Here is a 26,132-nt window from a genome sequence, read left to right on the forward strand (position 1 = left end):
GCCCCCGAAAGGCCATCTGATGCCAGGTCTCATTGTATGTAATACTACATACCTATTGGTACGGGCCGCGGTGCTGGGCGCGGCCGATCGCCAAAACAGGTCCGAATCGAGCCCTGAGACTCCACCGGCCGCCCTCGGTGGTGCCGCATGAAACATGACAGTCGGCCTGTACTTTTAATTAGTGTGCGATCCGACAGAATGCGACGTGGTTGTCAGTAAGACATGTGAATGCGCAGCCCCAGATCTATCTGGAAGAAAGAGGAGAGCAGAAACAGGAGCACGGAATAGGGAAGGGAGGAAAAGACTTCGAGGAAAAAAAAAGAAGCAGAATACCCATCGTTCGGGCAGGCATGTGAGCTTCGGATGCTCGGCACTCCAGAGTCCAGGAATAGATGTCAAGCTCTATGCCTAACCAAAACTTCAAGTACAAAAAAATCAGATGAATAAATAAATAGACCAAAAAATGAATATATAAAAAAATGATGGCATTGGCGTTCGTCAGTTGCAAAGCCGAAGAGCCCCAAGCCCCTCCGCGCGCGTCAAGATCCAAACGCGAGCGGCGGCCTCCCAAGGTTGTTACATCACACCGTTGTGTCGTAGTTAGTGTACCGCCCCCCTTGTCTCGCCCCCAGACAAACCCCGGTTCATCCGGGAGGCCCATCGTCCCGTCAGGGCTCCTGCCCGTAAAACCGGTCGCGTCCCCCGTTTCCCAGGTCGGGTCCTCCTTCCTATAACGTTACAAGGCACCAACACCTGTATGTAACCCGGTTGTTTATTACTTCTTTAGGGCAGTATCCCGTACCTTCTCGGCCGCCCACGAGCCCAGCCCAGCGCGGTGCTGTTTATTCCTGACCAGCCCGGCCTTCTCGGAAGACGACGACCTTCTTCTGCTTCCGTCATTGTCTTCTTCTGGTGCTGTTGTTGTTAAGGTGGTTCGAATCCTGAAATCCTCTCGGCAGCCCTTTTTTTCTATCTTGCCTCGCCCTCCGGCCCAGGTTCATCCGATCTGATCTTGCTGTTCATTCTTCTTCCTCACTCTCACCCGCTCTTCCTCTCGCGCGGGTGCGCGCGGGCTCTCTTACGATTCACTGTCCAACAACCAGAGAAATAGTACACAAAAAAAAAGTTTGGCGGCTCCCAGACCAGATCAGAGCCCCGACAACCCTTCTTACATCTTCGGTCCACTTCTGCCGGTACGCGAGACCACATGGTTCACTCGCCGAGAGAGAGAGAGAGAGAGTAGGGAGTATATAAGAGTACGAAATACATCGAGCCGCAATGCGCCTCAGCGACCTTCTCCCGCTCGCTCTCCTCCCCGTCTGCACGTCCGCCGCCGCCGGGGAGCCCGTTATTAAGAGGATACCAGTACGCAACGATGACGTGACCATCAGCGCACGGGCGCGCCCCGACGCGCCCGACGGCTACGCGCCGGCCGTCGTGCCGTGCCCGCAGGACAAGCCGACCATCCGGAGCGCCAGCTCGCTCTCCAAGAGCGAGAGCGACTGGCTGGCTAAGCGCCGCCCGCTTACCGTCGAACCCATGATCCAGCTCCTCAAGCGGGCCAACATCGGAGGGTTCGACGCCGAGGCCTACATCAACCGGGTCGCCGATGACGTCAAGGACCTGCCCAACATCGGCATCGCCGTCTCGGGCGGCGGCTACCGCGCCCTCATGAACGGCGCCGGCTTCATCGCCGCCGCCGACAGCCGCACCCCGGGCTCGACCGACAAGGGCGGCATCGGCGGCCTGCTCCAGGCGAGCACCTACCTGTCCGGCCTGTCGGGCGGCGGCTGGCTGGTCAGCAGCATCTACGCCAACAACTTCAGCACCGTCACCGCCCTGCGCGACGGCAGCGAGGACAGCAGCGTCTGGAAGTTCGACAGCTCCATCTTCACGGGGCCCGACCTGCCGGGCATCCTCGACACCGCGAGGTACTGGGCCAAGGTGGCCAGCCAGGTCGCCTCCAAGAAGGACGCCGGCTTCGAGACCTCCATCACCGACTACTGGGGCCGCGCCCTGTCCTGGCAGCTCATCGACGCCCCCGACGGCGGGCCCTCGTACACCTTCTCCAGCATCGCCGACGACGACGACTTCTCCAACGCCCGCACCCCCTTCCCCATCCTGGTCGCCGACGAGAGGGCCCCCGGCCAGAAGATCATCTCGCTCAACGCCACCGTCTTCGAGTTCAACCCGTACGAGATGGGCTCCTGGGACCCCACCACCTTCGGCTTCGCCCCCATCCGCTACCTGGCCTCCAACTTCTCGGCCGGCGTCGTCCCGCGCGACGGCAACTGCGTCCGCGGCTTCGACTCCATCAGCTACATCTTCGGCACCAGCAGCTCCCTCTTCAACGCCTTCCTGCTCCAGAACATCACCTCGGTCGACGGCGTGCCCGACTTCCTCGTCGACGCCGCCACCGCCGTCCTCGAGGGCATCAGCGCGGAAGAGAACGACATCGCCCAGTACGTGCCCAACCCGTTCCTGGGCTGGAACCGCCAGGCCAACCCGGCCGCCGAGTCCGACTCGCTCGACCTCGTCGACGGCGGCATGGACCTCCAGAACATCCCCCTGCACCCCTTAATCCAGCCCCTCCGCGCCGTCGACGTCATCTTCGCCGTCGACTCCTCCGCCGACACCACTTACTCGTGGCCCAACGGCACCGCCATGCGCGCCAGCTACGACCGCTCCCACGGCGACATCGCCAACGGCACCCTGTTCCCCCCTGTCCCGGACGACCGCACGTTTGTCGCCCACGGCCTCAACAACCGCCCCACCTTCTTCGGCTGCGACGTCGACAACTTCACCCTCTCCTCCTCTTCCACCGCCCCCCCCTTGATCGTCTACCTGCCCAACGCCCCTTACACGGCCTGGTCCAACGTGACGACCTTCACGCCCTCGTACTCGCTCGCCGAGCGCAACGCCATCATCCGCAACGGCTACAACGCCGCGACCCAGGGCAACGGCACCCTGGACGAGCAGTGGCCCGTCTGCGTCGCCTGCGCCGTCCTGAGCCGCTCCCTCGCCCGCACCGGCACCGCCGTCCCCGACGCCTGCCGCGCCTGCTTCGACCGCTACTGCTGGAACGGCACGGTGGCCGACGCGACCGCGAACGTCGCCGGCGGCGCCGGCGGCGACGAGTACCAGCCCACCTTCAGGATCGCCAACGGGTCCGACGACGACACGTCCGCCGCCGCCAAGATCGCCCTCGCGGGGAGCCCCGCCTGGGCTGCCCTCTTCGTTGGCTTGGTCGCCGCCGTCATTATGCTGTGAGGAGGTGTCCAACAAGTCAGCTAGCTATAAGAGACGATTGCTTTTGTTTTCCTTTTCTCATCTATTCCCCCTTTTCCTTGCCCCATATCGAAACCATCTCTGCTCTTTTTTTTATGGTTGTTTCCAGTTACTGCATGTAACACCTTTGTAAGATTTTCTTTTGGGTGGAAGAAAACAAAGGGTTGGGGGGGGGGAGGGGAAGGGGGATACACGGGAGTAGAACGATACCACGAAATCCGGGCGTGTCTCATCATGTATGTATCATCGACCGCCCTAGATTGTCGAATATATATATACTCCAGAGGTCAAATTACGGTTGAAACAGTGAGTCGGCTTGTCCGAGTTGAAGGAGGAGGCTCTATTTTGGTTCGTACGCCAATTACGTCCCATGATTGATTGGATCGGAGTGAGCTTTTGACCTGGTTGTTCGTTCGGGTGACGCCGTCAAATGCAGTATTATTGGAAAACAAAGCCCGTTCTGGACACTCGTTTCAAACACCATCCGTCCTTCATCATCCGCTCCAGGGAGGAAACAACACACCATCTAGACGCTGAGAAAACAGCTCTCGCTCCTCTCTGTCACTCAGGAAGTTTGAGTCCGTAAATTCATGGGAAGGCAAGAGCTGGGAGTGAAACATTTGTTTGTACCTGACATGCAGATGGAGTGAAGACTCCTCAGAGTCGGAAAAAAAAAAACGTTGTAGGCATTCTGTGTCCCTCGACATGAGCGACGAGGCATTCGCCAGTGTGCCGGTCATAACCGGATTTCTCGCAATGACGCCGCACTCTCGTGGGCCGTTCATCACTGTCATCGAAACGTATCGCGATATGGGCCTTCTACCCTCACTTCCGTAATCCCTCCGGGCATCGTGCGGAGCCATTCGGCCCAGCTGTCCATGTTGAACGGGTCATCCGTCAGCCGGAACGTCATGCTGATTTGCAGCCCGTTCGTAGAAGCGCTGGGTGCATCGTGTCGTAGCGGTGCTAGCAGGATAGACGGTAAAGTCTTGGTCCCAGAGAGTTGCATGCTCAGCGGCGTGGGGAAACTCGCGATGGCCTGCTTTCCCGGGTTCCGTTCTTGCACCATTCCGGGATACAACGAGGTCAGCTTGGAGTGAAGTTCGGCCACGGAGAACGGTTCTCTAAAAGGTTGGGCAGCCCTTGTCCGTAGTTGTTCTGTAAGAGCGCGGGTGAAGGCGCTTCTCCCGAGAAGCTCGACGTGATCCTCGCCGGCGGAGGCAGCAATCAATTCCAGCATGCCGAACCGTCGCGTTGCCGAGTGTGTGGGATAGTAGGCGCAGTCCATGAGGAGCAGGGCGTCCGACCGGGAATTTTCAAAGAGCTGCTGGATGCCGCTCCATCGGATAGTGGTGGCTGGGTCCGCGTGCTTGGGGCTAGAGCGAAGGGGGGAGCGAGTAAGCCTCCGCACTTCCGAATGCTATGCCGCAGCATCAGGTCATCGCACCCACCTTGCAAGAACCGACTGTCGGTCAGCATCCAGGTAGCTGTACCCGCTGTAGTAGAATATTCTTAAGCAGTCGCGCTGGTTGTGCTCAGCGACAAAGTCGGTCACCACCTGGGAAAGCCACAACCAAGGAGATCTGGATCCCTCGGTCGATGACGGTATCGATTTAATATGAACCGTATAGTGATAAATCTCGTGGAGCGTTTTAGCCAGTTCGTTTATGGCGCTTTGGACTCCTGGGTCGTCGTCGTCCTGCCACCGTACCAGCAGGACCGAGACGTTGGCGTAGCGGCTGCGGAATGGGCTCGCCAAAATTCGATCTGCGCTTCCCTGGAGGTCGGCCCTGAAACTGTCAAACCCGGGGAAAGGCGGCAAGCTGACATGCTTGTTGTCAGGGCGCGGGCCGGATGGGAGAGGGGTCCTGATGCGCGGTTCGCTCAACGCTGGCTGGGCATGCTGTTGTGTTGGCGAAGTGTCCATGTCCACATCGCGAGATTCTTGCGCAAAAGACAGCCTCCTATTCACTGGCGCAGGGCTGATGGATGGCCCTGTCACCGGCGAGAGCCCATAGGTGGAAGATTGATGTGATCTGAACCTTTTCGCGGCGTCTTCCCACGTCATGTTGTGGTGGTTAGGATGGCACTGGGAGACCTGTGAGCTGGCAAGATTCGCGGCTGACCGACCGGGAAACGAGAACTTACCGCGACCCGCCTTCGGCGACAGTCAGGGCAAGCGCCGATTTTTCTAATAAGGTGAGCCCGTTCCCGCTGGAGGGCCGTTAGCGGCCCTGTTCGGCGCCGACTGGCACGGCGCTGCGGGGCGACATTGGTCCCGTCCCGAGCAGAAAACACCCCTTGGGCGGCGTAGGCGGCGGAAGGAGGTGAGGCTACGCTGCTGTAGGGGGTCCCGGGCGTCTCATCGGTGCCGACAGTCGTTGAGTTACCGAGGGTCGCTGCGGTAGATATCGATGAGTTGGTGTCTTTCCGCGTCGGGGGAGAGGCGCCGCCGTCGGGCTGCAGAACATGAGCCTCAGGGCTCGCCTTCGAGGCGATGTGAGTTTCGGGGCTTGTGGGCAAGTGCGAGACAGGGCGAGAGTTGTCCCTGTTGTTGGGCGGCTCTTCAGCCAAGTGGGAATCCGGATGCTGCTGCATCCTTGGACTGCAGACACTTAGACGACGTCGTTCAGGGCTTCAGTTGGACATAAAGATTCCCATGGCCGATGGAGATCTCGGTCGCGAGCCGATTCCGGTCGACTTTCCTGCCTACCAGGGCTCCGACGCGAGACTTGGTGCCCCGGCGTGCTTCCTTCTCCCGCGTCTGCGGCTGTTGTTGCTCGTGCGAGGGACTTTGCGGGATATCCACGGCCGGGTACTGGGACGGCACACGGGTGGATTCGGACCTTGATGTATATGCCAGACCTGCTGGCAGGCGGTTGCTTCGGCGAGAACAAAGACGGGGTGGTTCTTCACAAGGCGAGAACGATCAAATGGGAGCGTTTTTTTTCCTTTATAAGAGAGGGATTGCGCCGCGCCGTGAAGTCGCTGCGCAGCACGCTTGACCGAGCGTCCAAGTTTGGAAGATAGGATACCTGTGATTCTGTGGATGGATCGCGGCCTGAGTTGGACCGTCGGCAGCTGTACCAGACGAAGAAAAGTAGAAGAGGACCGGGGAAAAAAGTGCTAAGATATGAGGTTGATACAGGACAGCAGTACGAGAGAGACTGCAGCCGTCATCGACGCCCAAAGCACGTAGCGTACAGGATAATGATAGTAGGGCACTCTCCCAAGGGGGTGATGGAGGGACTCCAACTGAAGATAGGATAGTGTTGCACAAACGATGGGAGGGGCCAATGGCATCTCAATCACCTAAAGGCGAGAGCCGGAAAGTAGTTTTTGCTGTTAGCGCGGCAGATGAGCAAGTGAGGAAGGAGCTTATGGACTGAACGGGAGCAGGTGTGGGCGGGCAGCCCTTCGATGGAAGTAACCTGAATGGAAAGTCTACTCCGGTCGCGACTTCAGTACCCCCGGCTCCGCCATTGGATCGTTGTTTCTTTTTCTTTCTGCCGTTTATCGAACCAGACTTACCGCGGTAATTAGTGTTTGTGCTCTCCATCTCCATCTCCATCTCTCACACTCTGGCTCCCGCTTGGAGGCTCAATTCAGGCAAGCCCAAAACCATTTGTTTTCCCGGGGACGTGCCCAACGGGAAACACGTGGACCCTGCCATTGCTTTCACCGCAGACCGACCAGTGGAGTTTACCCATCTTCCCGCACAACACCCCTCGTCCCGCGCTTCTCTCTCTCCGTGTTGCCCGCGTCGTTTCTCCATGCTCATCCCCTCATGATTAGGTATTGCATGTCACAGGAGGTGCATGCATCCTTCACAGCGACGTCAATTGACCTCTTCTTGGCTTCTAGTTGCAGAAGACTTCGTACCTCTCTGCTCGAGGCATATCCCACCCTGCCGCGCCCTGCATTCTCAAATGGGCGAGGCCAACACCAAACGCGCAGATCGCGGTATTTTTACGGTACCTTACCATACCGAGGGCTCCCGCGCGTTGTCTCACGACTCCCCCACGCTTTGCCTTCAGCCCCCCTTGCTCCCAGCCTGGACCCTAACCCACATCGCGGAGGTCATGTGATGGGTGGCTTGCTCCAGCGTCGGTTCTCCGGGTAGATTACGATGTTACGTAACGCGAACACACCTTTACCAGCACCAATCGGCGGCGGCTGGCATGAGCCGATTCCGACCTTGACCGGAAGCCCGGGTGCTGCCGCCCAGCCTCACCGCGATTCTGCTACCCGACTAGCGTCGACCGGCTCCACAAGCCGTCTTCCACCCGCCGCCAAGGTTCCGGGCTTGTTTCGGTGTGTGTGGGTTGAGCTTTCGGCGCCCCAGGTCGACGCGCAAGGGGATGGTGGTTCGTCATGAAGCAGCTCCGAGCGTGTCAACCGGAAAGAGGGTGGGATGCATAGCCTCGCTCGCTCAGCAGCGACCTGCGAGGTTCCTGCAGAAAAAGGATGGCTCTCCCTCAAGCGTTACCGAGGCTCACCTCGGCCACCTAGGCATTGAAAAAGCCTGAGCAGAGCGAGGACGTGTGATTGCGAGCGCCGTAACACATCTTTGCGTTACACTGCTGGACTGCTCATGTCACGTCGAGGTGAGTTTGATATGCGAGCCCCTTTCCGCAAGCTGAGCTCGCCACCTCCTCGGGAGCCCGGCAGAGCCGAACTTGTGCAGTTCCTGGCCCCGATAGCTCCCCGACACGTAGCTTTGTAACCGATTCCAAAACAGACTCCCCGCATCGCCGCATACCTCCCACAGCTCGCGCGCTTTCCCTTTTTCTCCTCCCCCACATCAACCCCTTTTCCCCCTTCCATGACGAAGTCCAAATCGAGGAACGGGAAGCAATAGACGGAATCCGGGGCGCCATACCCACCCCCTTCTCCTTGTCCTGCTTCGGTGATGAATATCACCCCCTCCTCCTAGCCTCGGGCAGGAATGGCCGCCAGTCAAAGAGAACATGAGTTCGCAAGGACGGCTCGGGAGGGACTCGCAGCCTCAACTGCACTTTCCCCACGCTCCTTGCCTTCGCTCAATGGCTCGTTGATGTCTCTCTATGCATTGCTACCTGTGCCACCAAACTCCTCTCTCAGCGGCCCAATCAGCCTGGCGTGGCATCTTGAGCCTGGTTATTGCTTCTTTTCTTTTTTCCCTCCCCCCCCCCTTCGATCGGCCTCGCGGGAGCTAGACACACGACCCATTTCGGGGCGGGCCGCGGGGGGTGAAGAGATGGGGATGAAAGAGAGAGAGCTACGGCGAAAGAAAGCATGGCCAGCCCCGTTCCATTGTGTCTCCCCAGCTTGCTCGCTCGCCCCGCCTTCTCCCTCCCCCCTACCCCCCTTCCCCCCCCTCCCCCGGTGCACACGCAGCTACTACTATACGGCCTTGTCTCAACCGAGAGGCCCAATGGCGCGATGCAGCACGCTAAACGGCGAGAACCCAAAACAGCACTTTTACGATGGACATGCGAGTGACGCCAGCCAGCGCTCAACCCGAAAAAAAAAAAAAAAAAACACGCTGAGGGACCTGGGGCCGAAGGTGGAGAGACCGCAGAAAGCAGCTCTGCCCATATGCCCCGCGAAGGGCCCAACGGCAGCCGTCAACTACGCCGTAAAAGCGCTCTTCGAGTTGCCGAGGGAAAAAAAAAAAAATGCTGTCCACATCCCGCCCTTTCGTTTCCGCCTCGGGCGTAACTTGGGAGGTTACATCATGCGCGCAGTTTCTCGCGACTGCAAGTCGAGGCCTCCGAGCTTGATGTCGTGTCCGCCGAGCCGAACAGGTCGCACGACTCAAACTCCATCCTTACCCAACCATCGAGCATCTGCTTGTGCTTCTGCGGGCAGAGTGTGTTGCAGGAAAGTCACAGCAGAGAAGAGTGTAGCCAACCGACCAGACGGCGCGTCGCAGCCCATCACGTTTCATGTTCTTCATCTTAGCGAACTGGGCATGCACGAACACGAGTTGTGTGTGTATTGTACGTATCTCCCCCGACAGTTTGCACTTTTTTTTTATATCTATACGGCGTTTCGGTCATCCGTCTTCTCTCTTACCTAGTTCCAACCCCCAGCCCCGTTCCCCCAGGCGAAAACGGCAGGTTATGTTACTCATCTTGCGAGTCGTTTCGCTTCCCTGGCCGTTGCCTAGAAACATGTCTTCCCGTGACTCGAGATATGCCTTCTCGTCGGCAGAAATAGCAAGTAGCGCCGCCTCGGGAGATCCCTTGAGGATCTTGACGTCCCAAACGGCCGTCTGGATCATGATTCCTAAGAGGAAACTGACCGCGAGTGCTACTTGAATGGCCAGAAATGTCAACCAGGCCCACTGCACGTGGACGTAACTCTCGGTCGCGAGGACGGTCCCGGTCGCCGAGGCCGGACTCATGGCGCGCATCCTGGATCGGGCCTCGCGAGTTAGTATTGGCGCCCCCGTATCAAACGTTCTCAGCTGCCGTTCGACCCGCTCTGGTAGTAGACGCAGCGCTCGGCGATTCGGCCATTTTACGAACGAAAAAGAACTGCCTTCTTTTCCTGAGACAGGGCCCACAAGAACGCGTAGAGAGAGGGAATACAGAAACGCCAGGCTACAGACACCGGAGCGGGGCATAAACAAAACAAAGGACGACGGTAAGCCTAAAGAAAAGTTCACTTGCGCGTTAGTTAGGCTGGTGGCCACGTTGGCAGTCAAATTGCCAACCACAGCCCGCATCTCGGTGTCGTCGAACGACGGATTACGCTGCGAAAACATGGCGAGTCCCAAGGCCTCGCTCGTCGCCGTCTGACCGCCAATCGCCTGGCCATATCGGTCCGAGTACGCGCCGGAAAACACCGAAAGAAGGTAGCTATTGAGCAGTGCTACGTCCTCCCTCTTTACCGAATACACGATGCCCCCTCCCTCCGCGGCCGCGGGAGAGGAGGAAGAGGCGCGGAGGATAATCCGCCGGGAAGAAGGCGCCGGGGAGGTGGAAGAGGAAGAGTCTCGAACGTCGAGAAGCGTGTTACCGCCGCTAGCAACCTCGTCTTCCGCGGTCAGGTTCGACGTGTGGACGACCCGACTCGTCGACACACCTCCCGAGGTTGACGCCTCGTACGTGTTGACGCAGAAATGCAGCAGCACCTCGGCAGCGCGGAACACGGCCTCTTCGTTATCCTCCTCTTCTTGTTGCGAGACGGAGGATGCAGTCGTTTGGTTGGTGTAAATGAGGAAGAAATCTGCGATAGCGCTCGCCACCCGGCCGTCTTGGTCTGAGAAAGCAAGACTAGTTCGTGAGGGCAGGAAGCTTCCTTGGTCGGGTGTTCCTCCGAGGTCGCTGTCGGCGGAGGACTGCGGCCAGGAGATGTTCAGGTTGCAGCTAGCGGAGCCGCCAACCAGAAACAGGCCGTTTGGGAGACGGGCCTCGCGTACGAGTTCGCCATTGGCGTCTCCTAGTGACACTCCTAGGTCCTTTGAGCTGGTCCGGCCGGAGATGGTAAGCCAGTCGGATACGTCGGCCACGGCAGCGCAGACGGCAAGCGAGCTGAAGTTCTGCCAACGGCACTCGCCCGAGCTGCAGAAGGGTTGCAGGTGGGGCACCTCGACATTGGGCGCTTGATAAATGGCTGACTGGATCGCTTGCTTCTCTCGAACGTCAAGACGCTCTGGTAGGTTGACGCTGGTTCAGTCTCGTTGTTTCGAGTTCGCCGGGGGGGGGGGGGTGGGGGTTGGATTGTTTGGGGACAATTCGCTTACCATACGGCGTTGGGTAGAAGTATGATTCGCTCCTGGCGATTGTGGCCGTACCGTTCCCTGCTTCCAATGTCCGAGTGGGATAGGTTATGGCGCCTTGGATGAACGGGGAGAGGAGAAAGCCGCTCAGCAGTGCGGTGGCCGCAGACGTGCCGAGTGCCCTGTCGACCAACATTTGATCAGCACATCGAACCAAACAGAACGGAACGCGAGACCGGGAAAAAGAAACAGCCAAACAGGATGCGAGAAGAAGCGAAATCGTCCACACCTTCCTTTCTCCTCCAAAGCAGTAGCGTGCTCCCAAATACCGGCCAGCGCCTTGCGTTCTCGAACGTGACAAAATCCTCCAGCGGCTTCTCCCCCCTTGCAAAGGAGTTCCACTTGAGCTGGCCGAGCCCCTCCGTCAGGGGTACTGCCAGCGCAACCTGGCATATCGCGGCCAGGAACGCCACCAGCGTGTTCAGCGAAACGGCCAGAGGCCAGTCGGACAGGCTCCGGCCGTTGTACGTCTTGAGCACGGCAACAACCACGGCCAAGCACACGACGCTGAGCAGGCAGCACAGCATCTCAACCAGCCAGCCATTGCAGAACCGCAGGAAGGCGGTACACCCTCTCCCGCCGCCCCTTTCCCCTCCATACTCTGAGCCACTTCCGTTACGCCACTGCCGCAGCCGCTGCTGGTAGTGTCCTCCACCTCCATCCCCGTTCGGGGGCCCGAGCCCGTGCTGTTTCCGCCGCCGCTTGCGCTGTCGATCCCATGAACGCCTTGCCTCTGGCCTGTTCAGCTCCGGCGGGATTGGGGGAAAGGTGTCGGCGTGTGGAACGCCAACTTCAATCTGGGTTTCGTCTTTGGGTTCTTCGTCGGATCCGTTTGCTGCTGCTGCTGCTGCTGCTGCTGCTACTGCTACTGCTGCCGGCGGGGTAAGGTAGGTGACGTCTTCGTAGTGCATGAACGGGCCGGAGCCCAGGTCGGGTCGTCCGGTAGTGGTGGGATGAGCTTGGGCCGCTGATTGGGAGTTGGCAAGGGTTGTTTCTTGATGCGAATTAGGGGTCTGTTGGTGCCGCGTCTGCTGCTGTTGCAAGGGCGTGTGTGCCGGCACGCCTGGGATTATCCCATTCCCAGCAGTGGTGGTGGGAACTGGTGCTGGGGCTGGAAAAGGCAGCGGGGCGGCCACGAGGACGGAGTTGGCGAAGGTAGCAACAGCCTGGGTCGGTGCCGGCCCGTAGGTTGTCGGCGCCGGCCGCCGATTAGACTCGGCCGCTCGCGCCCGCGCCTCATTGAGCCCCCGGAGTTCGCGACTACCGCGCCATTGAGGTGGTGCCGGATAGGGGATTGTGCTCTCGTCTTCGGGGTACGTTTGCCACAGGGCCGGCTGCGCCACACCTGTTGTACCGGCTCCTGCTGTCGTTGCCGTTTGTGCCTGTGGTACCTGTGTCGGTTCCCCGTGCCACAACCCCGCTTGCACGCCCTCCCAGCCGCCCCCGTCCCAACCCCTGCTGCCACTCTCATGCAGCTGCGGCTCCGGGCTTCTGCAGTACTGCTGCGGCGGAGATGGCGACGAGGTTCCTAGCGGTCCCCTTCGTCCTCCGTCGCCGCACGCCTCATCCTCCTGGCGGACTTCTTCGTGGGTCGAACTTGCCGGTGACACTGTGAATACCCCTCCGCTGCTGATGGTTCCCATGCGTTGTGGTGTTCGGGTCTGGGTGCTGCTGACGCTGGGCGCTGGGTGAAGGGGGTAGGCGAGCTCAGAAGGGGAGACCTGGGAGGGGTTCACGACCGCCGATGTGGGAGCGCCGACAGGTCGCCTTGCGGGGATTGTGCTCAGCTGGGGCGCATACGGAAGGCGATTGCTGTAGCCATTTCGGTAGCTACTACTGTTGTTGTTATTGCTGCTGCTGCTGCTGCTGTTGTTGTTGTTGTTGGTGTTGGTGTTGTTGTTGCTGGAGTAGGAGGAGTAGTGGTAGTAGTAGTGGTCTTGCTGGTCACCAGGACCGTGACCGGGCCCCGGTCCAGGGCCGGACATGGCGAACGGCGGGTATCGAGACGAGGATTATACACATGCCCGCTGCTCCAACCGTACCTGACCAAGCAAGACGACAGAAAAACGACACGGGCAATGCAAGGCCCGTGGTGCAGGGGGTACAGGTCAAATACTGGAACGCGATGTCGGCTCCCCACCCTTTCGCCTACGAGGTCATAGCAAGAGCAAACAAAGCGATGCGAAAACCAACCCACGATCTGCGAGCGCAAGGACGCGATTCTGGGGCGGGTGGTGGATCAAAGAAACAAGTGAAAAATCGAAGCCTCAAGTCAAGAAACCGGGAAAGCAGCAGTGGAAGCTCAGGCAAAAGACCACCTGCACCCGGCCCGATCGCCATAGACCCCGTCCGGCTCTTCCCTAGGCCGTTAGAAGTTGCTCGTGCCAACTGAACCCAACCGCAGCAGACTCCGACGGAAGGAAAAGTCGACTTGTAGCCTCCTGCCGTTTTGGGCAACCAGGGGATGCAGCCGTCACTTTGGGAAATTCTGCCGGTCGCAGCGGTTACACAGTGCTCCGCACCTTCCACGGTACCTTACACAGCACCCACTACTTACTAAGTGCAGTGAGTTAAATACTCTCTTGGCTATCGAGCTTTCTCCCCCCCCATCAGACGACATTCCTCGCGCACTCTCTCCCCCTACCACAGATACCTTACTGGGCTTGTTCTGGGCCGGATGGGTAGTGGAATTCAATTGGATTCAATACCCATCCCCCACACAGCTCTCGACGCTAAATCGCCGGCCCACACGGCGATCTTCAAAGCATACGGATTTTCGTTGGTGGCGGCCACGCAGAAGCAGGAAGAAAAATCGGAATCGGTCAAATGGCGGCGCAGCAAATGCTGTTGCCTGCCGACTGGGTGCGGAAAGAGTCGCATCCACCGGCCGGGTTGAAACATGACGCGCGGGGGATGGGCCGGATCGATCTAAGTAAGAACCGACCAAAAAAAGTAGATTCATTGGGCGCTGTCCAACACGGTTCCGATATTGTTGCGCAACGCACCGCTACCACAGGGCACCCTCCTTCTCTTACTTCTCTTACTCGTCAATCTGGTGGCGTTTCATCAGCTTTGTGTGTGTGTGTTGTGTGTGTGTGTGTGTGTGTGTGTGTGTGTGTGTGTGTTGGTGTTGGTGTTGGTGTTGGTGTTGACCTGCGCCTACCCCTCCTTCCCCGCTGCTCCGTCGTGCATGTTTGGGCGGGGTCGGGAGGACGAACCATCTCCGGACAAGTGCACAACTCGAACGGCTGCATGTCAGCTTCGGGCCTAAACCTCGCCGGCAGTGCGCGACCTCAACCCATTGAATGAGATCACTGGCGGAGCGGCTCGACTAATCCGTACTTACTGCAATAGTGCCTTTGAGAGAGCTATATATATATCTCAGGAGGGGTTACCTATTCTTGGATCTTATGACCCTACACAGTCACGCGGAATCGTTGCCATGTGTCAGAAGAGCAAAACATCACTCTGCTCCGCTTCAGTGGCCCTGGGGGAGATCGCTGGTATTTGTGGTGAGCAGTTTCATGCCTGTCCTTAATTCGGCCATGCCCTGTGTGTTGGGGCCTTCGGAGAGTTGCAAACCCGCCGCGGTATCGACTCGAGATTTGACGGAGCGGTTTCATCATTAGGCGACTTGAATACCGTCGGAGGTGGTTGTGCAGACGGTCGCTCTTGCTTCCAAGTTCAGTCACAGAGGAACTCTGACTGCGTTTCTTTTTCTTTTTCTTTACCCCTGGACTCCATGCTCAACAAGGCGCCCCCCTACCCCCCCCCCCCCTCTCTTAGACAAGAATCAACTGAAGGCTCCCCAAAGCAGAAGACTCCCCCAACTCCGAGGCCGACCGTAAATGAGACAATTGCAAAAAGCTGTTTGTATAAATACATTAAGAGAAGAAGACTCGCCCTCAATGATCATGAGCATGTTCGTGCTCGTGCTCGTGCCCCTCCGCCGAGTGGCTGCTCTCGGGTCGCGATGCGCTCGGAGAGCAGCATCCCTGCCCGATACAATTATCAACGCAATCCAACAAACACACATCTCCCGAGACATTCCCACACTTTGACGACACCTGCGCCGCGGCCGCACTCCCTGTCGCGGCCCCTGATGCCGAAGCCGACGCCGACGCCGACGCCGACGCTGACGCGCCATCCATGCGCATCGCAGCGTCGTCGTTTGCACCGCCCGGCGCGTTGTGGGCGTGAGCTGGGTCGAGGCAGAACTCGGGCTGGATGGTGGCGCTGTGGATGCCGTAAGCGTGCAGACACTTGCGCGCCATCTTGGACAGTTCCATATACTTCTCGCCCCCGGCCTCCGAGATGGGGAACGCCACCTGGATGTGCATCGAGGCGACGATCTTGGTGTCCGACAGCTGCCAGATGTGCACGTGGTGGCAGCTGATGACCCCTGGGAGCGCCTGGATGTCCTCGCGCACATCGTTGAGGTCGATGTGCTCCGGGGTTGCCTGCAAGAGGATCTTGGAGGCCGCAATCGTGAGCGGGATGCAGGACCGGAGGATGATGAGCGTAATGAAGAGGGAAACAATAGGGTCGGCGTAGTAGCGGCCCGGCCAATCCGTCAGCCAAATCACGAGCGCCGTGATGATGACCCCCACGTTGCCGAGCGCGTCGCCCAGGACGTGCAGGACCATTGCGTTCATGCCCAAGTCGCCGTGGCTGTGGCCATGGCTCTTGCCCGATTCCCTCGGCTTGTTGTGGTTGTGTGAATGATGGATGCCGGATCCCCTCCGGGCGCGCTTCGACGGTGATTTCGAACCGCGGCTGGACTGTGACGTACCCCTACCCTTAAGAAGCGGCGTTTCCTCGCCCGGATCCGTCTCGTCCACCACGGCGATCTCGTCTCCGGTGTTTCCATCACTGCTGGTCCCGTCGTCGGCTTGGGGACGGCTGGCGGCGATGATCTCCTGCCGAAAACTAGCTGGGTGTATGCTCATGTCGCCAATGCCGGCAAGGCAGCCGTGTCGGCTATGATTCCCTTGTGACCTCCGCTCTCTCCGGCCAGGAGAGCTCCCTTCAATCTCCACGTCACCACATTCGCATCTGCTGCGCCTTGGCGAACCCTCCGATATTGATGCCCTGTACCTCGCAACCGCAACCTCGGGAAAGAGGTCTGGTTCGCCCCCGTCGTCTGCCGCATCGTGGTCTGCTAGCTGTCCAGCACGTCCTTCCTCGGCGGCACGGGCAGCGCCATGCTCCTCACTGCCCACCTCTCCCCCATGTCCGTGTTCGCCCGACCCGTGCGAATGTCCATGGCCCCCAAGAATAACGAAGCCGGCCAGATTCGATGCGAGGCCCAGAGAGCCGACAATCAAGATGAGTTGCGGGTTCCCAATCTCCGGCGGATCAAAAAATCGGGTGATGGCTTCGAGGACAATCGACACGCAGAGGGCGATAAGGAAGACGGCGTTGAAGAAGGCACCCAGAATTTCGGCGCGGAGCCACTGGGGATCGCTAGAGTCAGCGGATTCTGGCTCTGCGTCATCCGATCCACGGCTTCTTCACACTCACCCCGTAAGAGAATTTGTCCGTGGTGGCCTTCCTCGCCACCGAGACCGCCCACAAACCGACAAGTAAAGATATGATATCGTTGAGCTGCCGGGGCCGTCAGTACGCAGGCCGCCTGGTCTGACTCGTAGAACTAAGTCCTCACCATGTGGAAGGCATCTGCCATGAGCGCCAGAGACTGCACGGCAAAGCCAACGCCTAGCTCGAGCAGAAAAAAGAGGGTGTCAAGCGCGAGCATCACCCTGATGCGCGTCGACTTGGACCAACCCATGTTGGGCGGACGAGACGAGCTCCTCGGTAGGCCTACTGCAGGAAAAACAACCCTCGTAGAGGACGACAGGCGACGCAGCAAAAACCTCCTGGTGCCAACGCACCGGTGTGAGCGAGGGGTTGGTATCGATCGCGGCGCAGTTTTCGGCCCTGAATCAGTGCGATATAATCAAGACGGAGATCGCCCCTCTCCCTTCTTGGCATATGAACGCAGCACAGGGCACAGGTATGTATGTATGTATGTATGTACAGTACTCCGAAGTCGAGGTTAGGTTCGGGGGGGGAAACGCCGGATGACGTGCCGCTGAAGCGACAAAAAGCTTGGAAGGAACCCCGGCGTCTCAAAACAGCAACAGGATCGAAACGCCCGGGCCCGCGAAGAGCAAAGAGCGTCAGCTCGGTTGACAGCTCGGCCTTTGAAAAGGAGATTCAAACGCGCCGTGAAAGAATAGGAGGAAAGACAACCTAAGCAAAGAAGATTAAAAGTCGCAACAAGCGAATAGATTCACGCCTTCGAAGGCTCCGCAAATCGGTGGTTATGGGGTCGGTTGCGCAACCGAGATACGGCAGGCCCCGGGTGTGGTGACATCAGCTGGGAGCGCCTGGCCCTTGTGAGTGGCTAGACGGTGGAAAACCGGCCCCGCATCGTTCCACGCTATTATTGTCCTTACCGACTTCGATTGTACGATTATGGCGGCATATGCAAAGTGCAGTTCCGTACAAGCCAGAGCAATGCCCTGTATGTATGTACGGATTACTTCGCACACGTACTCCGTAGCGCAAGCCCGAACCCCGAAATGAGGGAGGGGTGGAGGGCGCTATCCAGTCGGCACATGTTGTGGTTCTTCAGCCAGAGGGAAGAACGGTCGGTTTGCGTTGTGATTGTGCAGCATTCAAAGCCACATACTTCTGTTCTGGTCCCTTTGCGTTTCATGCTCCAACTTAGCCGAATGATCATGGTGCAACTTACATTCACTCTCCAGTTGTACATACATACATGCGTGCCAAATATGGGCAACAGGACGGCGCCAAGGTGGAATAAGTGCCGATCTCTAAATGAACTTACTGTTGCTGCCTTTGTTGCTGCGTTGGTATCTCGGTGAAGGGACTCTCGGCAGTGTCAAGAGACCAAGGCAGTTGCAACTTGCGGGCCTGTTGCCAGATGTTGGGAAGACAACGTGCACTACCTGCTGGGAGCAGAAGTCACGAAGCGACAGCGTTTTGCTTTAGAATATCCACCAGTTAGGCTATCGGTCTCAGACCTTCTCTTCCATTCCATTTTTTTTTTTTGACAAAGCAACTGCTTCTGTTCGGGCAACGGCCTTTCTATTCAACTAGGAGGGGAGGGGGGGAGGGTGGTAAGACAAACAAGTGACTCAGCGATTTGCTTATAAAGCCGGAGCCGGCTTGTTGTTAATATCCAATTCAGCAAAGGTAGCAGCAGAGGTCCCTATGACGTGTTAAATAAAAGATGTCGGGACCGTCTTCTTGGTGAAGGCAACTGCAGGCTCCATCGCAAAATACTGCCATCTGAAAACACGGATGACTCTGAGGTCATTTAAAGACCGCCTAGTTTTGAGACACCTATTTGGAGACATAAAAAGGCTCCGATCGCAGACGGTTCCTAACTTCGGTTGGGGTAACACAGGCCGGGTATTACCCGTCCGGAGACTATTCGGGCAACCTGTCCTGCCGTCCCGCGCGGCTTCCTTTTGTAGCAGAGCCGTTTATAACGACCAAACGATGCGCGGTGTTCCCACTACTGCGTACTCGTAATCCCTGCCTGTTGTGTACACTACCATACACAGTTCGCAGTACACTAGGAGCCGGGGTGCCATGTGGTGATGGGTTTCTCAATCAGGACCGTGACCATGACACACAACCTACCTTACGTAGGTTGGTAGGTTGTGTACGTAAGGTACGTACATGAGGTACGCAGGTACGTAGGTATGTATATTGAAACATCGAGCAATTGCAATTGCATACCAGCCCTTTGGCTATCTACTACACCTCTTCTCGATACCAGTACTAACTGGTAGTTTGGAACCAGCTTCCATTGCGGCAAATGTGGCGTCGGGACATGGAGCTAAGGTTTCCCGGTTGCTGGAAAGAGGTGGACTGTTTCCACGCATATTCGACCGCTACCCTCTGTACGGAGGCGCATTTGGAAGCCCAGCTCCATTCACTCGTGTAACAGGGCGGCGCTTTGCTCACCTCCGCGGTTCATCGGACTCCCATTATTTAACAAGTCACTTGGATTTGTCAGCCAGCGCCGCACACCAGAGCGCCCTCGAGCCAGCTATTGGAGGTACCATTATTAACTTGGACGCATTGGATCGTCCAGCAGTCGACGACAACGGTCCGAGGGCTCGAGTCGCGTGTTTCATGGTTTGTCACATCGCCTCTGATGATTTCTAAGCTGTTGTACCTCCGTAGGAATGTCTGTAATCGTCCAGGAAGTTCCATATCATCGAGTTGGGACCACACCACGCTGTTTGGATTGCAAAGCACGAACGTGGAGAACAAGCCCCAGGGACCAGGCGCTCCATGGCATGGCGAAAGCTCGTAGGCAAACATTAGCTCCACAAACCAATAGAGTAGAAGTAAAAGCATATAAGGACGAGTTGATCGCCGTGTCTCGCCCCGTGTCCCTGCCCTCATTCAGCAAGCTCAACTCACTTCGATCGACGAGCCCAAACCGGCCAACGGAAACAGCAACCGCATTCTTAGGGTTAACCCAGTTCACACCGCAACGCGACCTAGCTCGTCATCATGGGATCCCCAAGCGACCTCAAGCCCATCAAGGTGTACGGCAAGGGCTCGCCGAACCCCACCAAAGTGGCCATTATCCTCGAAGAGCTGGGCCTTCCCCACGAGATCGAGCCCGTTCCCTACAGCGACGTAAAGAAGCCCGAGTACCTCGCCATCAACCCCAACGGCCGCCTGCCATCCATCCGGGACCCTAACACCGGCCTCACGCTGTGGGAATCAGGTGCCATCCTGGAGTACCTGGTAGACAAGTACGACACCGACCACAAGCTCAGCTTCCCGGCCGGCTCCAACGAGGACTACCTGGCCAAGCAGTGGTTCTTCTTCCAGACCACCGGCCAGGGCCCCTACTATGGCCAGGCTGCATGGTTTACCACGTACCACCACGAGAAGCTGCCGAGCGCGATCGACCGGTACATCAACGAGATCAAGCGGGTTACGGGCGTGATCGAGGGGCACCTGGCTAGGCAGAAGGAGGAGCATGGGGCCAAGGAAGGGTTTGATGGCCCGTGGCTGGTCGGGAACAAGCTATCGTACGTCGACATTGCCTTTGTGCCCTGGCAGGTGATCGCCAAGAGACTGTTTGGAGAACCTGGCCAGTACAACGAGGACGACTACCCGCATGTGAAGGAGTGGCTGGGGAAGCTGCTCGCACGGGAGTCGGTGAGGAAGGCTTTGGAGTAGAGGCGAGTCGGCAAGAGCTGAGGATTGGATCCGGTTTGGAGGGGAGGACCTTTTGTGTGATGGAGTGTTCTGGACGAGATAGTCAATAGATGTTTGGTCAATTCAGGTGCCTTGCGAGGTCCGAGGTGAGCGACGCGTCAAACGCTTAGTTGTGTTCGCGTGGCCCAAGTCCCGTCTGCGAGTGCAAGTTTCCTGGATCAGCAGTTGTCGAAGCCATGACATTTCCCTAGTTCTCTTCTATTCACCGCGGCTCCGGAAATTGCCATCAAGACGGAGTAGTGTTCAGTCGAGAGAAACGTCTGACCCGGGGTGCAGGTACCTGATGAAAATTTGCAGTCAAATTGGCTCTAATCGGCGAAGAAAGCCCAAGAGTCTTGGGCGAAGTACGCGGGGCAAGAAGTAACACTCCTTGTAGGTGAGCACTCTCAGGCACTCGGAGTGAAGTGGGCCCCTTGCTGCGGCATCCCACAACAACCCTGGTCCCTCACAGCGAAACGGATCGCATCATGAACAAGCGCTTATCGCAATCGGGTGGCCGACCTGCTGCTCCTGCTCACCGGATGACGCACCCCTGCCTCCCATCCTTGCATCTCACACAACGGAGATTCAGCTCCAAGCCGTCTTGGCTTTCGTGAACTTTAAAAAGAAATAGACCGTTCATTCAAGACAGAATCATTAGCCTTTAACCTTCACATCATCACTGCCTGACCAGCAGGCGGCCTCGCATCCTCCTCCATCGCAACTGCCGCGTTTGGCGCCGCCGAGAAGAAGTTACTGCCAATATGAGCTCCGAAGTGCCAAACCCGGATCTAGAGTCTTTCCGGGAGCAATGGAAAGCCGAGGTGAGGGCGAAGCACGGCGCTCCGGGCGTTTCCCACCACCACCACCAACAACAACAACAACAACAGCAGCAGCAGCAGCAGCAGCAGCAGCAGCAACAACAACAACAATCGAGGGCGGCTGGACCGTCCCACACTCATGCGAGGCCCGTCGCACAGCACCCGCGGAAGCCGCCACAGCCCGCGCAGAAAGCTGCTGCTCAAGAGGACGACGAAGAGTATGTTCAACCGCGGCCCTTTGATGAGTCTGCGGCAAGCGCGTCAGCATCTTCACAAACGACACATTCCGTGGGCTCGGAAGCCCGGGAACCGGTCTCAGCACTGGAGCACTATGAGAAGGCGGTTGAGAAGGAGGCCGCAGGTAACCTCGGGGAAAGCCTGAGACTGTATAGGAAAGCCTTCAGGGTGCGTCGCCACGTACCGTTGGACCTTTTGGAAGGAGGCCGCTGAGCTGACCGGTTCTAGCTGGACGACCGGGTGGACCAGAAGTACAGAAACAAGCACTTCCCGAAGCCGCCACCAAAACATGTGCAGGCTGCTTCAGAAGCGGCCGTCTCAACGGCGGTCAGCACGGCGTCCAAGGTTGACCAGCCGCAGTCAATGAAGGACCTCATCGCTAGCTTCTCCGCCATGTCTATCTCGCCCGCCCCACCCGAGGTCGAGGGCATGCCACCGCCCCCGTGCCCGCTGGCTACTCTCCCAGAGGAACTTTTGGTCCATATCCTCCAGGACGTAGCCATCCTCGACGTTGGGGACTTTGTGCGGCTTGCCCAAGTGTGCAAGCGCCTCGCCTACCTGGTCGTCACCGAGGACCGCATCTGGCGACGCATCTGCCTGGGCAGCGAGTTTGGTTTTGGCGGCATGCACTATTACTGGCAACAAAGAGTCAACTGGAAGCCCTTGACGGAAGCCGACGTCGCAAACGAAGCCGCCGAAACCGAGTCGGCCGAGGACGCGGACGGCTCGGGGGCTGATTCCGAGTCGATACAGCTGTCGACGACCGCGCCACACCTCGCTCTCGCCGAACGCGCCCGGCGGCACGCCCGGGAGAGCGCGGCCAACACGCTCGCCCTGTACCGGTCGCTCTACGGGTGTTCGTGGCAGCGCATGTTCCGACAGCGGCCGCGCATCCGCTTCAATGGCTGCTACATCAGCACCGTCAACTACATGCGCTCTGGGCAGGCTAGCGCCAACCAGGTCACCTGGGGCTCACCCGTGCACATCGTCACCTACTACCGCTACCTGCGCTTCTTCCGCGACGGCGCCGTTATCAGCCTGCTCACCACCGCCGAGCCCGCCGACGTTGTGCACCACATGACCCGCGAGGCCCTCGCCCTGCATGCCGGCGGTGCCAACCCGCACCTGCCCAGCTTCGTGATGCGCCACGCGCTGAGGGGGAGGTGGAGGCTGTCGCGCGAGGCCGACGACCCGGACGCGCCGCTGGCCGACGCCGAGCGCGGCGTGATGGTCGAGACCGAGGGCGTGAGCAAGTACATCTACCGGCTCGACCTGGCGCTGGGCACGGCGGGCAAGGGTGCCAGGAACAATAAGCTGGGCTGGAAGGGGTTCTATAGCTATAACCCGCTTACCGGGGACTGGGGCGAGTTCACCATGAAGAACCACAAGCCCTTCTATTTCAGTCGCGTGAGGAGCTACGGCGTGAAGGGGGCTTAGCTCAGAGAGGCGCTGCCGAGGGTTGGATATTTTAGGATTGGGGGTTGGTGGGGTGGAATTTGCACATACGAGCAAGGTTCGTGATAATGAGACGTACTTGTATGGATTTGCTGCTTACACTATATGTACATAACTACTCCGTAGACTTTGGAGGTATCCTTGCTGATCCAGCAATAAAAAAAAGGAAAAAAAAGAAAGGGGGAGTCATTACGAGGTACGAAGTGCGCTACTTTAGTTCACGCGGTATGAAGTACGGATCCGTACCAATAGTGTACGGATTACGTAGTGTACTGCGTAATCTGTACTCTACACTGGAAAATAGGGGTTCAGGGGCACGAGGTCTTGGCGGGGAAAGCTTGTGTCAGCTGCAACCAACCGGTCAGCTGCGCCTCGAGCCGCTTGAATCTAGACCCTCAACGCGAACTGCGCAGTACACCTGCCGACCTGGAGCTTGAGGACTGTCCCGCGATTCACTGGCACCAACAACTCCCGGGCAAGACTCGTGATCACACTACGGAGGTACGATGGGCTAATTGAAACGCGATTGTTTCCCGCTTCTCGGTTCCCCTCGAGTTCGAGTTTCAAATTCATAACTTTCGTCCTCAATTCGAACAAGACAACTGACAGCAAGTCCACTCAGGAATACGACTTACGAGCCGCGACAACAACGCCGGGCGTGTCTCGAATGCGGTTCTGAGATTTCATAAAAAAAAACCCGGGAGCCTACGATAAGGATTGCTCAGAAGAGAGGTTGGGTGCGCTGAGGTTACGGAATTGCAAACCTCGTAGAGATTGTCGCTGCCGCTCTTTCATCCTCGCGACGAACCTGCATCGGCCCAACATGGTCTAAAAGCTGGCCCAAGCCGAAACAGCAATCAAGCAACGCCCATTTTTTATCCCCCCCCCCCCCCATTCCCAACAAAAACAATGGCCTCCTCCCACGGTGGCAGCCGAGGCCGCTCCTGCCCGCTGTCCTTTTTGTCGAGCATCTACGACCTCGAGACCCTCGACACGCGCTTCACCACACCCTCGTCGGTGCCGTACAGGGCCGCAAACGACAAGCGGGAGGGCGACAGGGCCGTCGCCGACAAGCGGGTCGAGGCGCCGAAATGGAGGACCCCCGAGTTCTACTTCTACTACCTCGTCTTCCTGGTCGTGGTGCCCTACATGTTTTGGGTCGCCTATGATGTCTCGAGGCGTAAGGTGTTCCCCTTGCTCTGTCATCATTGGCGGGAAAGAGTGGTTGGAAGGGAGGAAGGTCTGACGCTCGGCAGCATCTGATCCGAGATACTACAAATTTCAGAGACGACTTAGGGACGGGTGGATTCCGGGCCGCAAGGTCGTAAGTTTCTAAACCCTTCCCCCCATCGAGACCAGAGCATCTTTGCTGAAACGGGGCGCGGTGATAGGACGTATCGGACGCCCAGTATTACACCTTCCGGACAAACCTGCCGTATATGGCACTCTTGCTGGTGTTCCATCCGCTGCTGCGCAGGGTCTGGAACGCCGTGCACCCCGTCCCGCAGGAGCTGAGAGCCGCGAGGGCGAACGTCCCCGAGGCGGCCGAGGCGAGGCTGCGCCAGCGCACCTCGTATGACGCTGCCTTTGCGCTTTTCTTCCTCGCGGCGCTGCATGGCTTCTCGGCAGCCAAGATCCTGGCGATCCTGGCCATCAACTACCGGCTTGCAACGTCGGTGCCCAAGAGGTACATCCCCGCCGCGACGTGGGTGTTCAACATCTGTGTCTTGTTCGCCAATGAGCTGTGCTCGGGCTACAAGTACCGCGAAATCGCGCGGCTCCTGACCGGCTCGCCGGCCGGGAATTTGGTGACGGGCACCTCGGGCTTGGTAGCGCTGGGCGAGTGGATGGATAGGCACGGCGGCCTGATCAACCGCTGGGAGATCCTCTTCAACATCACCGTCCTGCGCCTGATCAGTTTTAACCTGGACTACTACTGGAGCCTCGACAGGAGGGCTTCCAGTCCCGTCGAGGTACGCCTCCTGCTTTGCGCTTCTCCTGGTCTTCCCCCTCTGAAATCACGTCATATTAACGCCGGCAAGAAGAAACAATTGGACCCTGCCAACCTCTCGGAGCGCGACCGCATCGCCACCCCGGCCTCGCCGCACGACTACTGCTTCCGCAACTACCTCGCCTACGCCATCTACGGCCCGCTCTACCTCACCGGCCCCATCATCACCTTCAACGACTACATCTCGCAGCAGCGGTACCGGCCGGCCACGCTCTCCACCCCGGTGCGCACGCTCAAGTACGGCATCCGCTTCGCGCTGGTCCTCCTCGCCATGGAGCTGATCTTGCACTACGACTACGTCGGCGCCATCTCCAAGTCCCGCCCCGACTGGTCCTCGTACACGCCCGCGCAGATCTCGCTGCTCGCCTTCTTCAACCTGCACATCATCTGGCTGAAGCTGCTCCTCCCCTGGCGCTTCTTCCGCCTCTGGAGCCTCGTCGACGGCGTCGACCCGCCCGAGAACATGGTGCGCTGCGTCAGCAACAACTACTCGACCCTGTCCTTCTGGCGGGGCTGGCACCGCAGCTACTACCGCTGGCTGCTGCGCTACATCTACATACCCCTGGGCGGGTCCAGCTTCCGGACCGGGCTGGACGCGGCCCGGACCGTGCTCACGTACCTGGTCGTGTTCACCTTCGTGGCGCTGTGGCACGATATCAAGCTGAACCTGCTGATCTGGGGCTGGCTGGTCGTCATCTTCTTCCTGCCCGAGATCGCCGCCGGCGTGCTGTTCCCGCCGAGGAAATGGGAGCGCCGCCCGACCGCGTACCGGATGCTGTGCTGCGTCGGAGCGGTGGGTAACGTGCTCATGATGATGGCGGCCAACCTGGTCGGGTTTGCCGTCGGACTGGACGGCTTGGAGAGTATTGTCAAGGGGATCTTTAGAGACTATTCTGGTAAGCCATTTTCTTTTTTCTTTTTCTCTCCTTTCCTTTTTTCCTCCTTGTCTCGTGCTTTCCTCATTAGGGCCACGATTTCGAAAATACGACCATGGTTCACTGACGCTGCTGTCCCGCAGGCCTCGCGTTTTTGATCACGGCATGTGCCGCATTGTTTGTAGGGATCCAGGTCATGTTCGAGATCCGACAGGCCGAGTATAGACGGGGGATTAATCTCAAGTGCTGAGTGGCCTGTACTTTTGCGGATGTCAAATAGCAGTGTAATAATATGTCAGATCATGTGTGGACAGTACACACATCCCAGTGATCTCTGGTCTCTGGCAAGGAATAGTACGCATGAAGTTCCCTCCGAGATCCAATTTATGGCGGCAGAGGCGCGGCACTGAATG

The 26,132-nt window shown here is 58.3% G+C and overlaps 9 protein-coding genes across 9 annotated transcripts; 5 read left to right on the plus strand and 4 right to left on the minus strand.

The window, feature by feature from the left end:
• Positions 1-1,278: 1,278 nt before the first annotated feature.
• On the plus strand, positions 1,279-3,270 carry P884DRAFT_197455 (lysophospholipase catalytic domain-containing protein; the record flags this gene model as incomplete). The annotated part of the gene is made up of 1 exon (XM_069438060.1): positions 1,279-3,270. One exon carries the CDS (start codon positions 1,279-1,281, stop codon positions 3,268-3,270), a length of 1,992 nt encoding a protein of 663 aa, XP_069298972.1.
• Positions 3,271-4,078: 808 nt separating this feature from the next.
• P884DRAFT_197041 (uncharacterized protein) lies at positions 4,079-5,356 on the minus strand (the record flags this gene model as incomplete). The annotated part of the gene is made up of 2 exons (XM_069438030.1): positions 4,079-4,664; positions 4,740-5,356. The coding sequence occupies 2 exons, from the start codon at positions 5,354-5,356 to the stop codon at positions 4,079-4,081; spliced, it is 1,203 nt and encodes a 400-aa protein (XP_069298973.1).
• A 1,911-nt stretch (positions 5,357-7,267) lies between these two features.
• On the plus strand, positions 7,268-7,698 carry P884DRAFT_122015 (uncharacterized protein). Its single transcript, XM_069437158.1, has one exon. It carries the CDS (start codon positions 7,418-7,420, stop codon positions 7,664-7,666), a length of 249 nt encoding a protein of 82 aa, XP_069298974.1. The 5' UTR covers positions 7,268-7,417; the 3' UTR covers positions 7,667-7,698.
• Positions 7,699-9,328: 1,630 nt separating this feature from the next.
• P884DRAFT_196937 (uncharacterized protein) lies at positions 9,329-11,195 on the minus strand (the record flags this gene model as incomplete). Its single annotated transcript, XM_069438025.1, has 3 exons — positions 9,329-9,700; positions 9,944-10,932; positions 11,024-11,195. The coding sequence occupies 3 exons, from the start codon at positions 11,193-11,195 to the stop codon at positions 9,329-9,331; spliced, it is 1,533 nt and encodes a 510-aa protein (XP_069298975.1).
• On the minus strand, positions 11,062-13,125 carry P884DRAFT_122024 (uncharacterized protein). The gene is made up of 2 exons (XM_069437159.1): positions 11,289-13,125; positions 11,062-11,181 (listed from the first exon to the last, which is right to left on the minus strand). The coding sequence occupies exons 1-2, from the start codon at positions 13,042-13,044 to the stop codon at positions 11,147-11,149; spliced, it is 1,791 nt and encodes a 596-aa protein (XP_069298976.1). The 5' UTR covers positions 13,045-13,125; the 3' UTR covers positions 11,062-11,146.
• Positions 13,126-14,842: 1,717 nt separating this feature from the next.
• On the minus strand, positions 14,843-16,850 carry P884DRAFT_322895 (cation efflux protein; the record flags this gene model as incomplete). Its single annotated transcript, XM_069445431.1, has 3 exons — positions 14,843-16,515; positions 16,583-16,666; positions 16,725-16,850. The coding sequence occupies 3 exons, from the start codon at positions 16,848-16,850 to the stop codon at positions 14,965-14,967; spliced, it is 1,761 nt and encodes a 586-aa protein (XP_069298977.1). The 3' UTR covers positions 14,843-14,964.
• A 2,311-nt stretch (positions 16,851-19,161) lies between these two features.
• On the plus strand, positions 19,162-20,634 carry P884DRAFT_258088 (glutathione S-transferase). The gene has a single exon (XM_069441208.1). The coding sequence runs from the start codon at positions 19,622-19,624 to the stop codon at positions 20,300-20,302; it is 681 nt and encodes a 226-aa protein (XP_069298978.1). The 5' UTR covers positions 19,162-19,621; the 3' UTR covers positions 20,303-20,634.
• A 450-nt stretch (positions 20,635-21,084) lies between these two features.
• On the plus strand, positions 21,085-22,815 carry P884DRAFT_197488 (uncharacterized protein; the record flags this gene model as incomplete). Its single annotated transcript, XM_069438064.1, has 2 exons — positions 21,085-21,546; positions 21,607-22,815. 2 exons carry the CDS (start codon positions 21,085-21,087, stop codon positions 22,813-22,815), a joined length of 1,671 nt encoding a protein of 556 aa, XP_069298979.1.
• Positions 22,816-23,714: 899 nt separating this feature from the next.
• Positions 23,715-26,132, plus strand: P884DRAFT_240977 (MBOAT, membrane-bound O-acyltransferase family-domain-containing protein). Its single transcript, XM_069440199.1, has 5 exons — positions 23,715-24,013; positions 24,090-24,157; positions 24,225-24,806; positions 24,876-25,740; positions 25,863-26,132. Exons 1-5 carry the CDS (start codon positions 23,743-23,745, stop codon positions 25,967-25,969), a joined length of 1,893 nt encoding a protein of 630 aa, XP_069298980.1. The 5' UTR covers positions 23,715-23,742; the 3' UTR covers positions 25,970-26,132.

The sequence above is a fragment of the Thermothelomyces heterothallicus genome, assembly GCF_042370625.1.
Source record: "Thermothelomyces heterothallicus CBS 202.75 unplaced genomic scaffold P884_scaffold_7, whole genome shotgun sequence".
Lineage (NCBI taxonomy): Eukaryota > Fungi > Ascomycota > Sordariomycetes > Sordariales > Chaetomiaceae > Thermothelomyces > Thermothelomyces heterothallicus.